A 15222-nucleotide genomic window follows, 5' to 3' on the forward strand; every position below is an offset into this window, starting at 1 on the left:
AGACCATGTTCTCAGGACTTAGCCAAGATATGGTGGCATTAAGAGAATGGGAAAAGTGCTTAGTTCCACCTAGGTTGGGCACCTGGATCCTTGGAGTGGTGAGGATGTGAAAAAGGAAGTAGGTTATCACAAGAATGAGTTAACCCAGCTGGAACCATGCCAGGAGAGGCCTCTGTCCTCGCGGAAAGGGGCCCAAACCCCCAGTGCAGGGAGGGTTCTGTGGGTGTGTACACATGTGCAGCTCTCTTTGTAGTCTCTGCCACTCCAGACAGTGTTTCTGTCTCTCTTTCCTTACCTCCTCCTGCATCCTTCAATGTCTTCGTCCCTCTGTTTTGTTTTGTTTTTCTTTCTCCCTCTTTCCCTGCCTCCCCCCATCCTGCCTTCTTGCTTGTCTTTTTGCTCTGAGTCCTGACTCTTTCTCCCACTCCTTGCCTGATTTCTGGGAGGTCCTTCTATGTAAACCTCCAGCCTGCCCAGTGCCCTGGTCCCAGCCCACTGCAGCTACATTCAAGATAAACTTGCTTCCACCCCAGGACTCCACTTGAGGGATCTTCCTCCTTTCCCTCTTCCTCCTCCAGGCCACAGAATATCCTGTATGTAGATGCTGTAACCAGAAGTCAGGGTTACTCTGGGCTCCTCCCTCTGGTGAACGCCAGAAGGACTATACAACCCAGAGCCCCTCCCCCATTTAGCAGGATCCCTGAGCCCCTCCCCCACTTAGCGGGATTCCCTGATGCTGCAGGCCACCAGCTCATCCTGACAAGTGGTCTCTCTCTGTGCTGTCTTCCTTCCCAAGGCCCCCGGGGAGGAGGCTTCCCCCTCCCCCTGGAGTATTTCCCAGCCCAGATTAATCACCGGGGCGGCCCCAGGGAGGAGGAATATAGTATGATTTACCGTAAAGAAGCACGGACTTGGAGAGCAGGCTCGAGGACCAAAGCACCCTGGAGGTCATGAGGCTGGGATTCATCTGTGCTCTGCTTTCTCTCCTGGAAGGTGAGGTTCCTGCCGTCCTGCCATCATACTGCCCCTGCATGGCCCCCCGGCGCCCCTCTACCGTGCTCTTTGTCGCCCAGGCGCCCAATCCTGCCCTCTAGGCATCCCAGCATCTGTCCCCAGCCCGCCCAACCTGGCTCTTCACCAACCCTTCTGCCTCTCACCCCCACCCCAGGGCAAAGCTGGGCAGACACCCGAGCCATCGGGGGCAAGGAATGCCGCCCCAACTCGCAGCCCTGGCAGGTCGGGCTCTTCTTCCTCACCCGACTCTTCTGCGGGGCGACCCTCATCAGTGACCGCTGGCTGCTGACAGCTGCCCACTGCCGCAAGCCGTGAGTGACCTGGGCGGGCCACTCTGGTGGGGGGCTGGAGGTCAGGAAAGGGAGAGAGCGCAAGGAGCCTCGTAGAGGAGGGAGGGAGCTGTGGGCAGGAAGAGCCGAGCCTCCACTTCTGTTCCCCAAAGTTCAACTCTTCAGAATGACAAAATGCCCACTCTCCAAATTCTGGCGTCCAGAAGAATCTGTTGCTAAGAGTGTAAGATTTGCAACGTCGACTCTTAGAAGCCTAGACTCTGACCCAGAAAAATCCAGAGTTGTAGAATCCTAAAATCTTGGATCCGGGAGATGTTACATTAGCTTCACTAAATTGTAGAATCCTAGATTCAGAGACTGGTAGACTCTGAGAAGCCTGGAGCAGCGCTGTCCAATGGAAATATAGCCCCAATCACAGAGGAAAGTTTTAAGTTTTCTAGTAGACACATTAAAAAAGGTAAAAAAGAAATGAGTGCAATTAATTTTAATAATAGATTTAACTTGCCATCTCAAAATATTATTTCAACATGTAATTATCAATTTTTAAATATTTATGAATGACATAGTTTAGTCTTTTTTCTTTTTATACTAAGCATTCGAAATCAGACATGTATTTTACAAGTACGGCATAGCTCAATTTGGACTAGCCACATTTCAAGTGCTCAATAGTTGTGCTGGATAGCGCAACCCTAGAATCTTAGATTCAAACTGTTCTAGCTAGGTTCACTGAGCACAGAAGCTCACAGTCTTAGCATCTCTGAATTACAGTACCCTAGAATACTGTGATCCGTAGAATTCTAGAATCTTGAACCAAGAGAATTCTAGAAGCTTATATTCATACACATCTAGAATCTGGTGGATTTGGTATCCCAGCATGCTCTCATTCAAGATTTCTAAAATCCCCAAAGTTTTAACCAAGAGAATTCAAGAGTTTCAAACTATTCGAATCCTAATCCTTACATTTCTAAAATCAAAGATTTCTAGAATTCTAGAATGATGAAATTCTTGCCTTATTATCTCAGAATATTAGAATTTTAGGTTCTTTGTTTCCTCGATTTCATTCAGATAATTTAAAAATCCTAGACATTTACTTATTTCATTGTGGCTGAGCCAGGTCTCAGTTGAGGTATGCGGGATCTTCGTTGCACCATGAGGGATCTTTTTTTTTTTTTAGTTGCAGCATGCAAACTCTTAGCTGTGGCATGCACGTGGGATCTAGTTCCCTGACCAGGGATTAAACCTGGGACCCCTGCACTGTGAGCGTGGAGTCTTAGCCACTGGACCATCAGGGAAGTCCCCCACATCCTAGACTTTTTGATCCAGAGAAATCGAAAACATCAGAATCTCGAATTCATAAGATTCTAGAACTTGAGCCTCCTAGAATTCTAAAATTGTGGATTTCTAAGGTGTTAGAATCTTAGAATTCTAGAATCTTAGATTCTGGGCATTCTAACAGAATTCTAGAATCTACCTGATGCAGAAATCCTTTTTATATTCTCTGGGGAAAGGAGCCATCCCTCCTGTTTGAAGTTCTTCCCTCTAGGAACGAAGCGCAGAGGCTATACAGGATGCTGTGTGAGAATTTCCCATCATGCATCACTCTAGGCTGGAGCCTCTTTTAGCTCAGGCCTGGACATCAGGCTAGGAAAACAATGTTCAGATTTCAGCCCCAAAGACAAAGAAAGGGAGAAGCAGAAATATGGAGGTACAAGAGATTCAGGAACAGGGACAAGTTGGGGCTGGGAGGTGGGGTTGGGACTGGTTTCCCAGACACAGAACCAAGGCAACAAGGTGACAGAGAGGGAAAAGGTAGAAATAACACCTCATACTCCTCAAACCCTGAGTTCTCAGTCATTAGTCTCGTCCCTAATGTCAGAGTCAGAGTCTGGGGGATGGACATATAGACCCCTTGAGGGTCCCCAGCTATCCAGGGCATGAACCCAGAGCAGAACAAGTGGAGTTGGACTGGGACTGCAGTGAGAGGGCTTGAGGCCAGACCTCAGGAAGCATTGAGAGATGAGGGATTTGGCAGACAGGAAAAGCCTGAGCCTACAGATGACCCCAACTTGGGGATTTTCCATATCCCACCCCTTCCATACACACACACCAAAACACAGAGAGCCACTCCCTACGGAAACCACCAGATCTGTGAGGGCGGGGGGGGGGGGTCTGTGTTTGGGTGGTAGGTGGAGCCTTCACCTGTCTCCATGGTTCCAGGGGACTCAGGTCACCACTAAGGCTCCAGGTGGGGCAGAGAGGAAGGTGGTTTACTTGACATGGGGCTAGGAAGAGGTGTGAGCTTTTGGGGAGAGGTACAAAGTTGGAGGCAGACAAAGAGATGGAGTAGGAAGCAGGGGCCCAGAGTGGGTGTGTGGCTTGTGGAGAGTCACATAGCATCCTGGTGGACAGAAGAAAGAGGACAGGGGCTGAGAAGGCACCTCACCTTATCCCACCTTGACCTCTGGGACCTGTCCAACAGGTTTCTGTGGGTCCGACTCGGGGAGCACCACCTCTGGAAATGGGAGGGTACAGAGCAGCTGTTCTGGGCCACAGACTTCTTCCCTCATCCTGGGTTCAACAAGGACCTCAGTGCCCACGACCACAATGATGACATCATGCTGATTCGTCTGCCCAGGAAGGCATTACTGGGACCTGCCGTGCAGCCCCTCAAACTCAGCCGGACCTGCGTCTCCCCAGGCACCCAGTGCCTAATCTCAGGCTGGGGGGCCACATCCAGTCCTAAGGGTACAGCCTTGTCCACCACACACACCCTATGTTTCATGCCAGGGCTCTGAATCCCCTCTCTTTTTCTGTCTCTGCTTTTTCATCTCTATGTTCTATCTATCCATATATTTCATCAGATCTAAATGCTATAAATTACAAGATGCATCATTATTCTACTACCCGCTAAAAACGAGAAAAGGAAAAAAGGTCCCATCTATCCTTGTATGACATCGTTTACGGGAAGGCACATCCTGATTTCAGAGATGTTTAAATGTGAAAATATATGCATCTTAGAATTGAAATAAGGTCTACGCCACTCAGGATCACAAATCAGCAAATCCGTCAGTCAAATTTGGCCTCCCACAGCAGTACTGGTTTTCAAAATGTCTTGAAAAAAAAAAAAACCCTCAGTTTGCTGCTGCCAACATTTAAAACCTGAGAGAGTTTACATCAAAGCCAAGTTTCTGGATTCCCTTGAAAAATTCAAGACTGGCAATGCTGGGTTCATATTTCTAAAATAATGACCATGGTTGGGCAGAATCAGTGGAGGCTGCCCCCTTCAAACAAGATACAGGTTCTGTGGTCCACTGCAGTTCCCCCCAAGGGCTGCTGTTTCCCTACAAGGCCCCCTCCCCCCACTTTCCCTCTATTTCTATCTAGTCTCTCTACATCTGTATCTCTGTCTCTGTCAGTGACCATCTCCCTATAAATGTCTCCTCTCCTTTCTCTCGCTGCTTTCTCCCTGGATATCTCTGGGTCTGTTTCTCCCTATTTCTTCACTTCCTCCTCTGAGAATCTCTTTCCCCTTAAGAGGTCTCTATCTCCTGCCAAGGTCCCTCTTTTTCTCTGGGCGAGTTATATCCGTCTCTCTCCTTGTCTCTTGACTCTCTGCGTCTCTCTCTCTCTCTCTGGCCCTCTCCCCATCGTGTCCATCTGTTTCTCTTCCATGCTGTGGTTCTGTCGCTTTGTCACTTTCTCTTGTTTTTGTCTTGGGAGTCTTACGCTGTGGCCCCGTGGGTCCCTCTTAGGGAAGGGGGGGGTGCTGAGTGTGATGGAAACAGCTGTTGATCCTTTATGCACCTCCTTCCCCAACAGTGCAGTACCCACTCACCCTGCAGTGTGCGACCATTAGCATCCTGGAGCCCAAGCTCTGCCAACGGGCATATCCAGGCCACATCTTGTACCGCATGCTCTGTGCCGGCCTTTGGGAGGGCGGCCGGGGCCCCTGCCAGGTGAGACCTCCTCTGGGAAGGAGAGGGATGGGTATCCTGCGGGGATTCCAGGGTCCTGGGGGAGAAGGGAGTTGGGGCCCCAGACTTCCTGGATCAGAGCAAGGAAGGAGCTGGGAAACCTGGGTCGTGGGAGGGGGTGGGACCAGGGCCAGGATTCCTGGATCTAAAGGAGGAGGGGACTGGGGGTTGGACTCTATGTCCTGGGGAAGGAGCTGTCCACAATGCTAGGTCCTAGGGGGAGGTGGGGGCTATGAGCCTTTACTCCTGGGTCTGAGGGAGGAGGGACTGGAGACCTGGACTCCTGAGTGTTGTAGGAGGAGGGAAGTGGGAGCTTCCTGAGAGGGAGAAAGCGCCTTGTGTCATGTCCTGAGTAGACTGGCCTAACAGTTTCTCTGCTCTTCTTCTGCGCACAGGGTGACTCTGGGGGCCCCCTGGTTTGCAATGGGGCCCTGGCGGGTGTGGTGTCTGGGGGCTCGGAGCCCTGCTCCAGACCCCAGCGCCCTGCTGTCTATACTAGTGTGTGCCGCTACCTGAACTGGATTCGAAAAACCATGGAGGACAACTGAGACCGCGCATCTTAGAGGAAAGGAGGGTGGACGCAGGGTAGGAGGGTTTGCAAGACTCCAGCCTCAACGGTCTCCGCCTTTGGCTTCGGCTGGTCTGGAGACGCCTTCTGGGTATTCAAGTTCCCAGCTTCCGGATATTCAGACCCCGGCCCCCGCGAACTATAGAGCCGCGCCCCCTTGAGAGGAGAGACACCTTCGCCCCTCTTGGCCCCGTATCTATGACGTCACCAGAACTGCCACAGCCCCCATGGAATGGCATCACCTTCGGCTCTACCGCAGTAAAGACATCCACTGAATAGCTCCTCCCTTCCGAGCTTTGGCCAATGAGATTTCCCCTCTGGACGCTACCCACTGTGGCCACGCCTCCTTCGTCATAGATCCAGCCTCGTGACTTCACGGGAGGGTAGCTTCCCCCACGTGGAACTCAGGCAGTGTGTCTCTGCCCAGCTCTGGCCCGTTCTAGGCGTGTCCAGGGTTTGAATCCTGGCGGGGGCCTGACCGGGCGAAGTTGGGAGAGATTCTCTGTCCCCTCCGATCCAAGGGACAGAGAATTTTACGTTAAACGTGAGGAGGCGTGCCTTCCTACCGCCTGTTTTGTGAGCTAAAGGATGGGGAACGGCTGGGCGGCGGAGGGCAGAGAGGGAACCACCACCGCGTTGCAATTCCCCATAAGCCCCGAGTAGGTCCTGCCTAAGTCTGTCTCCATCAGCCCTATTGCAGCAAGGCTCCTGGGTTCTGCTTGGGCTGGTCCCATCGCCCCCAGGGGAAACCAGGTCACAGCGCCTCCCAAACCTGCCTTTCCGGAATCTGCCAATCCGCCCTCAGAAGTCAGGACCAAGAAGACTGGCTTGTCTTCCATTCCAGGTTACTGACAGCCCCCTCCTCCCACAAAAACCCAGGCTCCAAATTACTCCTTCCAAAAAGACTTAAGAATACAGCTGCCAGCCCTTCCTCCCTCAGACCTCAAATCCGGGCCTCCATCCCCCTCCTCCCTCAGACCCAGCAGTCCCGGGCCCCAGCCCCCTCCCCGCTCAGAGCCAGGAGTCCAGGACCCCAATCCCATCCTCCCTCAGCTCCAGGAGTCAGGGGCCCTCACCCCCTCTTTGCTCTGACCAGGATGTCTGGGCCCCCCAGCCATTTCTATTTCGCTCCCAGCCCTCAAGAGTTAGCGATTCCATAGTGGCTGTTATCAATTTACAAGCATGGGCGCCAAGGGGGAAGAGGGGAGGGTGGTGGGATGAACTGGAAGATTGGGATTGACATATATACGCTAATCTGTATAAAACAGATAACCAATGAGAACCTGCTGTAGAAATGAACACAATATTGTAAAACAACTATACCCCAATTAAAAAAGAAAAAGTTAGAGATTCCAGCCCCTCCTCCCTCAAGATTCTCCGCTCAGCCCCTGAGCCTCTCCTCACTCATAACCAGGGTTCCAGTTCCCTGCTGCTCCGCCGGCCCCCAAGTGGGAGGAGCTGGGTTAGGAGGCTGGTGGTCCCAGTTAAGAGGCTCCAGAGCCTGTACAGGCAGGCAGAGCTGAAGTTCGGGGTGCTCTTCCTCCGGATCCGAATCAGTAGGTAACCCCGCCCCCCGAGTTCTGTAAGGTGAGAGGCCAGAGTTCTCAGACACAGACATCAGGCCCCTGAGCTCCCTCCTCCAGGGCCCAGGACCTCAGCCTCAGATCCCTTCCTCCTTTGAGGCCCAGGAATCCGCACCCCAGCCCCTGCTCTCCAAGACTGAGGAGTCCCAGCTCCCAGTTCCCTTTCCCTTCAGACCCGGGCGTCTGGGATCCTAACTCCCTCCTTCCTCGGAAGGTAGGAATCCAGCCCCTGAGCTCCCAGGCCCTCACATTCAGGAATCTGGGGCCCCATCCCATCCTTCAGAGCCAGGGATCTGGGTTCCCAGCCCCTTCCTCCAGCGGGACCCAGAAGCACTACTCCAGAAGCTCTGCTTCCTCTGCAATCCCAAGACCCCTAGGGTCTCAGCCCTGTCCTGTCTGTCTCCCGGACCCCACCATGGGACATCCCACAGCTGCTGCAGAGTCTGGATCTAGATGTTCCCGCTCTTGCCGTTGGAATCCCGGGCAGGTGGGGGGCGGAGGGGGGGCCCGGAAGTCATTCGTGGAGCACCTGAGCCTGTGGGAATTCCATGGTGGTGGCTAAGAGGGTGCATGTGGTGGCATGTGGGGAGATGGGAAGCACGCAATTATGTGTGGGAGCTTCTGCGGCATGGCTGGAGGCATGGGGCACGCGGCAGCAGGTAGGAATGTGTTGAGTTCTGCTGGTATCGCATGAGTGCACTGAGCCGGCAGGACTGCCTGCTTAGGGGCACAGATACAGGAGTATACGGGGCATGTGGACACATGCTCAGGTGTGTGACTCTGTGTGTGATGACGCATGGGCTTCCATGAGTGTACACGTGTATCTGTGTAGCAGCAAGTGCAAGCTGGGAGGCAAACACCGGAGGGGGTGTGTGTGTGTGTATCTGTTTGAAACCACAGTGGTTTTCCTGGCCCCTGCACTGACCCAGTGGATGGTGATCCAACCCTCTCTCTCCTGCTGCAGGATACTTGAGAGCACAGGAGACCGAGGTGCTGGAGGGCCAGGAGTGCAGGCCCCGTTACCAGCCCTGGCAGACGGCCTTTTTCCAGGGTGTCCAGCTAATATGTGGGGATGTTCTCATAGATGACCACTGTGTCCTCACAGCAGCCCACTGTGGATTCCGGGGGCAGAGGTGGGCTGGAGCCTGGGGCAAAAGGGCGCTGGGGCTTTGCCTCAGGAGGCGAGAGCTGGGGACTGGGTCTCCGAGAATGGAGGTCTGAGAGAAGAGGGGACCTGGACTCCTGGGTCTTAGAGAGGAGGGGGCTGGGAGCCCTTATCCCTGCCTGGCTCCCGAACTACCCCCATCATTACAGGAAATACACAGTCCGCCTGGGAGATCACGGTCTGCAGAATAAAGATGGGTCAGAACAAGAAACAGCTGTGGCTCAGTCCATCCCACACCCCTGCTACAACAGCAGCAACAAGGACCACAACCATGATCTGATGCTCATTTGACCGTGTGAACGGGCATCCCTGGGGCCCAAAGTGAAGCCCATCAACCTGGCAGATCACTGCCCTCAAGTTGGCCAGAAGTGCACCATCTCAAGCTGGAGCTCTGTCACCAGCCCCCAAGGTAGTGGGAGGGAGAGGAGAAGCTGGTTGGCCCAGTGGACCCCAAGCCATTGGCAAAGCTTTGCCTGTAGAGTAGATAAAGAAAGGGAAGTGATTGTGATGTTGAAGTTCACGAGTGGTCCATGTTAGAAACCTTAAAGACCAGAATATTAACAGGAGTGGTGGGAGAAAGGAAACAAATGAACAGGTTGCTAACAGGGCTCAAAAGAGTGGATGGATGAATGAATGAGTGGATGGATGAATGCATCCCTCCCTTAAGGTGGAGAGTTATGAGACCTTTTATGGGTACAGGATTTTACGTAGTCTTCACAACAGACATAGGATACGTGGGCTCCTCGGTGGCCCAGGAAAACAGGCTCCCTCTTCTCCCTCCTGAACCCAAGATTCCTCGCCCCAGATCCCCTCACACCCAGGAGTCCAGGCCTTTCCTCCTCCAGGACTCACAGTCTAGGTCCCCAGCTCCCTCCTCGCTCTGGACCCACAGGTCTGGACCTCCATGGAGGTCCTCCCTCTGGGGCTTCAGGGCTCAGGTAGCCCCTTGCTCTGCTTCACAGTGAAAAAACCGGGGCTCAGCTCCGAGAGGTGATGTGGTTCGTCAGGAAAGCAAAGTCAAGATTCAGGTCCCTGCCTGTCTGACTCCTAAGAAGACAATGGGATGCTGTGGAAACCTAGCTGCTCACGAATCAGGCAGGTCATTTCAAACCATGGCTCTGCCCCTTTTCTCTGGGCAAGTCCCTTCCCACCTCTTGTCCTCACTTTCCTCCTCTACAAAACTGGGATAATTATCCAAGAGACTTTTAAGCTCCATGAGGGCTCAGGTTATATCTATTTGCTTCACTGTGTGTTCCTAGTGCCCAGGGTGGTGACTGGTGTACGGTATGTGTTCAATAAACATTTGTTGAAAGCATGCATGGATGAAAGAATGAAAGCATTCCTCCTTCAAAGAGCTGTTGTGAGGGTTAAATGAGATTGTGGGCCTATACCTTCTGGCACATAGAGGCACCAGATAGAATTTTTTCCTTCTCAAGTCTATTCTTCAAAGGTTAATAAGAAAGATTAACAATTCAGCACTTATTTTGTGAGCATCTGATATGCCCCCAGGTACTGTAGTGTACAAAGCCATGTGGAGTTGCATGCTAGGTGGGGAAATAGACAATAAACAAATACATGTAAAATGAAATATTACGTACAGTCAAGTGCTATAATGGAATATCATGGGGGGAAGAGAATAGGGAGTGATGGAGATGTGGTGTTTTGGGGTTTTTTTAAGATTTTTTTTTTGATATGGACCATTTTTTGGAAAGTCTTTAAAGTTGTTACTTTATGTTTTGGGTTTTTTTGGCCCTGAGGCATGTGGGATCTTAGCTCCCCGACCAGGGATCAAACCCACACCCTCTGCATTGGAAGAAGTCTTAACTACCGGACTGCCAGGGAAGTCCCGAGATGTGCTGTGTTCATTAGAATAGTCAGGGAAGGCTTCTAGGAAGAGGTGATATTTGGAGGAAGTAGGATTTAGCTGAGATTGAAGACCTGGTGGTCTGGGAATGGAAAGATTAGAAAGGGTCAGAGGTGTCCCAAGGGGACACCTTAATTTGAAAATAACTCAGGGCAAGAAACGAAAGGTAGGGTCCAAAGGTCCTGCTTTAGGTGGAGAAAAAGAAACAGCAGGGGCCATGGCTTTGTTTCATGTGGTGAGAAGTGATGTGCCCTGTGAAATGTGTCAGAAAACCCTGTGCAGCTGTGGATACACAGAAGGGAGGTTAGCTACAGACAGGGATGGAGGGGAAAGGGTTGCTGTCTCTGGGAACTTGCAACCTCTGCCCCCTCAGAGAATTTTCCTGACACCCTCAACTGCACAGAAGTAGAAATTATTCCTCAGAAGCAGTGTGAAGATGCCTACCCTGGGCAAGTCACAGATAGTATGGTCTGTGCAAATGAAAGCAGTGGGGCTGATACATGCCAGGTGAGTGACTTCTGAAACCCTCTTCTTCCCTCATTCGCCCTGTAGAGACTGGAGGCTTGGCAGTGGGGTGATCCCCAAGAGTCAGCACCCCTAACTCTACAGAGGGGGAAGCAGGTTCAGAGAAGGCACACTCTCCCTGCAGGTGACACAGCACAGGAATCAGAATAATTGAATTGTCCTTGTTGTTTTCTTGGGAACGCTTGTCTGCAGGGTGGGGTGCAGGGACAAGGTGGGGATTAAAGGGAGTGAGAGGATACGTCCGTGAAGGAAAGAGTCTGCGTCTAGAGGGTGCGCAAGCTCCCTGCCCTATTTCTCAGTGTCAGTGCCTGGAATCTGTGCTGACTTTACCGATGATCAGGTAGTCAGCTGTTTTTCTTCGAGTCCTGACTGGGTTCCCTAGCATGATTGCTTTCTCCTATGATTGGTTCCTTGGGGAGCAGTGCTGTCTTCCCAGCTGGCCACGGAACGGCGCCACTGACTTCAATGCTCCCTCAGTGAACTCCCCAACCCCAAGGTGACACATCTTGAGATTTGCCGTAGATATAACACTCTCTTTCCTATTGGCTGCAACTTCAGTCCTCACGGCTCCCCTTGGATTTGTCCCCTTCATGGAAGCCCCGCCCCCTTTGCTTATGATTGGTCCCTTAGAGTCAGGGACAGCTGCTGCCGCACAGCAAGATACCAGTTCTCAGGTGTGATCATGAGCTGGAAGATGAGTCATCTGGCAAAGGATCAGGACATAAGTCTGTGTGCAAAGGAAGTATGAAGCTGGGTGTCTGGGTGGGACCAAACCCAAAGGGCACGAGAGGACTGGGGATTTGGGGCTCTCGTCAACGTGGGGGCATGCATCATTAATAACAAGGCTATGGGGTTCCGAGTTCATTTTTAACCAAAAGAGATTCTGAGCATATGTGACAGTGTCCCAGGGAAACGTCCTTCTCAGATTGTGGGTTTGTACAATGGTTAGACTATGGGCAATCCTCAGCATTCGAATTCTGACCCTTCTGCCTCCTGAGCCGTTGATTTTGCACGAGGGTTCTACCTTCTTTTAAACTTCCCTTTTTTCATCTGTAAAATGGGGAAGACAGGCCTCGCTTGGTCCCATGAGACGCATAGACAGGTGGTTTGCAGAGCATCCGACACATCACATGGTAGATGCGTAAGGAATGGAAGCTGCCTCGTTCCTGGTAGGACGAGGTAAGGCAGCCCATATTATTTCATTCTTTCACTTGCCTTGAGAAGTAGATTTTGCTTTCCTCCACTTTAGAGAGGGGCAAAGTGAGGCTGGGAAAAATTAAATCACTTACCTGAGATCACGAGGAGGGCACCTAGGGTTGGTGAAACCTGGGTTTGTTTGACTTGTGAAGTCAAGTTCTTCCTATCACGCCCTGTGGCTGAATGGCTCAGGGAACAAGGAATGACGGGGCTGTTGACTAATCTGTGGATGACAGCGCTTTGCCAACCAGTATTTATTTAAGTACCTCCTACACTCCCTGGTTTGGGCTGGGTGCTTATAAAAACACCTTTGAACACCAGACACATTCCCTCTGCTTGTGAAGACCAGTGTTTAGCAATAAAGTCAGATTAAATAGTCAAGAACACGGAAGGACAGGGACTTCCCTGGTGGTGCAATGGTTAAGACTCCACACTCCCAATGCAGGGGGCCCAGGCTTGATCCCTGGCCCGGGAACTAGATCCCACATGCACGGCACAACTAAGGAGCCTGCCTGCTGCAACTAAGACCCAACACGACCAAAAATCCCCACAACAACAGAAAGACAGACTTCCCTGGTGGCACAGTGGATAAGAATCCGCCTGCCAACGCAGGGGACATGGGTTCTATCCCTGGTCCGGGAAGATCCCACATGCTGCGGAGTAACTAAGCCTGTACTCCAAAACTACTGAGCCCACATGCCACAACTACTGAAGCCCACGCTCCTAGAGTCCGTGCTCCACAACAAAGAGAAGCCACTGCAACGAGAAGCCTGAGCACCGCAATAAAGAGTAGCCCCTTCTCGCCACAACTAGAGAAAGTCTGTGCGCAGCAACAAAAACCCAACGCGGCCAAAATAAATAAAAAATTAAATCTTAGGGCTTCCCTGGTGGCGCAGTGGTTGAGAATCCGCCTGCCAATGCAGGGGACACGGGTTCGAGCCCTGGTCTGGGAAGATCCCACATGCCGCGGAGCAACTAGGCCCGTGCGCCACAACTACTGAGCCTGCACGTCTGGAGCTTGTGCTCCGCAACAAGAGAGGCCGCGATAGGGAGAGGTCTGTGCACTGCGATGAAGAGTGGCCCCCCACTTGCCTCAACTAGAGAAAGCCCTCGCACAGAAAGGAAGACCCAACACAATAAGTAAATTAATTAATTAATTAATTAATTTTAAAAAATTAAATCTTAAAAAAAAAAGACATATATACCAAGCACACCAGAAGAGACATTCTGATGATTGAGGAGTGGACAGCAGGGCTCCAGAGTAGTGTCTGCTTTCCTCTTCTTAACAGTATGCCGAGGAGGCAGAGGGCTGAAGAGAGAATCCAGGAATGAAGATTTGGACAACAGATAACAGATTGGAAGTCTCGCCAAAGTTCCTCTCTTTGGGAAGCCAGGAGGGAAAGATACAGCTTGCTGGCTCATGGCGCTGTGAGGTCGAGTGGCCTAGCATCTGCCCCTCCTTGATTTGGGAGCCCAAGTCGAGAGGGTTGACACACCTCATGCCCGGGGTCCCACAGTGGAATTAGTGGGGTCGGGGATCCGAATTCTGGGGTCTGATTTGGGATTTGATGAGAGTAAGTGTCTCAGAAGTTTTGGGGACTTCACTTGAGTTTAGTCAGTGTGGGATCAACTGTATGGTGTTAAGTGGTGAACTTTATTTTAGTGTGTGAAAGGAAGTATGGAGTCGGGTGGGGTATGGAGTTGGAAAGGTGAAGGTGGGGTGAGGGAAAGAGTTTGGCATGGAAATGGGATGGGATTTCATGCAGAAATTGGGCTGTAGATGAGAGTAGGGCCGGGACTGGAGTCAGAGTGTTGGGATTGGTGTGACTGGTGCATGTGGTCAGGTTTGGGACAGAGGCTATGGTGACATTCAGTGTTTGGGTCAAGGTTGAGTTTGGGTTAGGGTTAGGGATCCAGGGTTTGAGTCACGAGTCAGGGTTAAGGTTGATTGAGGGGTGGAATCTAGCCTGAGTTGATATTTGGAGGCAGGAACTTGGTAGGAACTAGATTCCAAGTTGACATAAAAGTTTAGAATTGGTCAAGGATATAGCAGAATTGAGGGTTAGGATTGGGTACGACTTAAGGTTTCGGGTTAAAACTCATGCTTGCATCAATATCGGTGTTGAGCCTTAGTATATGCGTCTTCTACCGTCAGATACCAAGCTTGGTCAGAATTCAAAGTGAAACCTATGTGTTACCTTTTTACATTTCTATAATTTGACTGTATCCTTTACCAGCGTTAGTGGTGGATGAGAAGATAGACTACCATCTTTCAATATGCTTATTTATTCTGTTTCCCATACAACATTGTTCAGTTTTGGAATATGTGTCATGTGATATTCAGGCTTATAATAAAATAATTGTATTATTAAAAAAAAAGATTGGTGTTGAGAATTGTGTCAAAGTAAGGATTGGAGTTAGAATTATGCATCAAGTCCCTGGATTCTCTCTTCAGCCCCTGCCTCCTCAGCATTCTGTTAAAAAAGAGTGAGGTCTTGTTCACTCTCTCATAGGTGCTTGGTCATATCCAGCCGTGTCTTCTCAATGAATGGTACCACCGTCCACCAAGCAAGAGACCTTGAAGCCTTAACACCTGTCTCCTTCACCACAACTTCCATTCAACCCATCACCAAACCCTGTTGATTATCCTAAATGCCATCTTGAATCCATCCACTGTTACCATCTCCACCTCCCCAATGGCTTTATCCAAGTCATCATCTCTCATCTGAACAATAACAATAGTTTCCTCATGTCTCCACATCCCCTTAAAATCCCCTTCGTATAGCAGCTAGAAAACACAAATCTCGTTATGTCACTCCATCTCTCTGCTTGACCATCTGCGGTGTTTTTGCTTGGTCCACCGGCCACTTCTCTCCCCAGTCCCAGGAAGGCTTCTACCACTCCAGAGTGAACATCCAGAAGGGGCACCATCTTGAAGAAGAAGAAAAGAGAATTCTTCTGGCGTCTCTTTTTGGAAATAAGAAAGTCTTTCCGAGAGTGCCCCAGTGGTCTTCCCCTCATTCCTCATTGGACAGAACTGCA

At 51.0% G+C, this 15222-nt stretch overlaps 1 protein-coding gene across 1 annotated transcript; it reads left to right on the top strand.

Annotated features, from left to right (window-relative positions):
- Positions 1-855: 855 nt before the first annotated feature.
- Positions 856-7140, top strand: LOC132416428 (kallikrein-9-like). The gene is made up of 5 exons (XM_059999801.1): positions 856-993; positions 1169-1325; positions 3784-4049; positions 5124-5260; positions 5674-7140. The coding sequence occupies exons 1-5, from the start codon at positions 951-953 to the stop codon at positions 5824-5826; spliced, it is 756 nt and encodes a 251-aa protein (XP_059855784.1). The 5' UTR covers positions 856-950; the 3' UTR covers positions 5827-7140.
- Positions 7141-15222: the final 8082 nt, after the last annotated feature.

This window comes from Delphinus delphis, chromosome 20 (genome assembly GCF_949987515.2).
Source record: "Delphinus delphis chromosome 20, mDelDel1.2, whole genome shotgun sequence".
Lineage (NCBI taxonomy): Eukaryota > Metazoa > Chordata > Mammalia > Artiodactyla > Delphinidae > Delphinus > Delphinus delphis.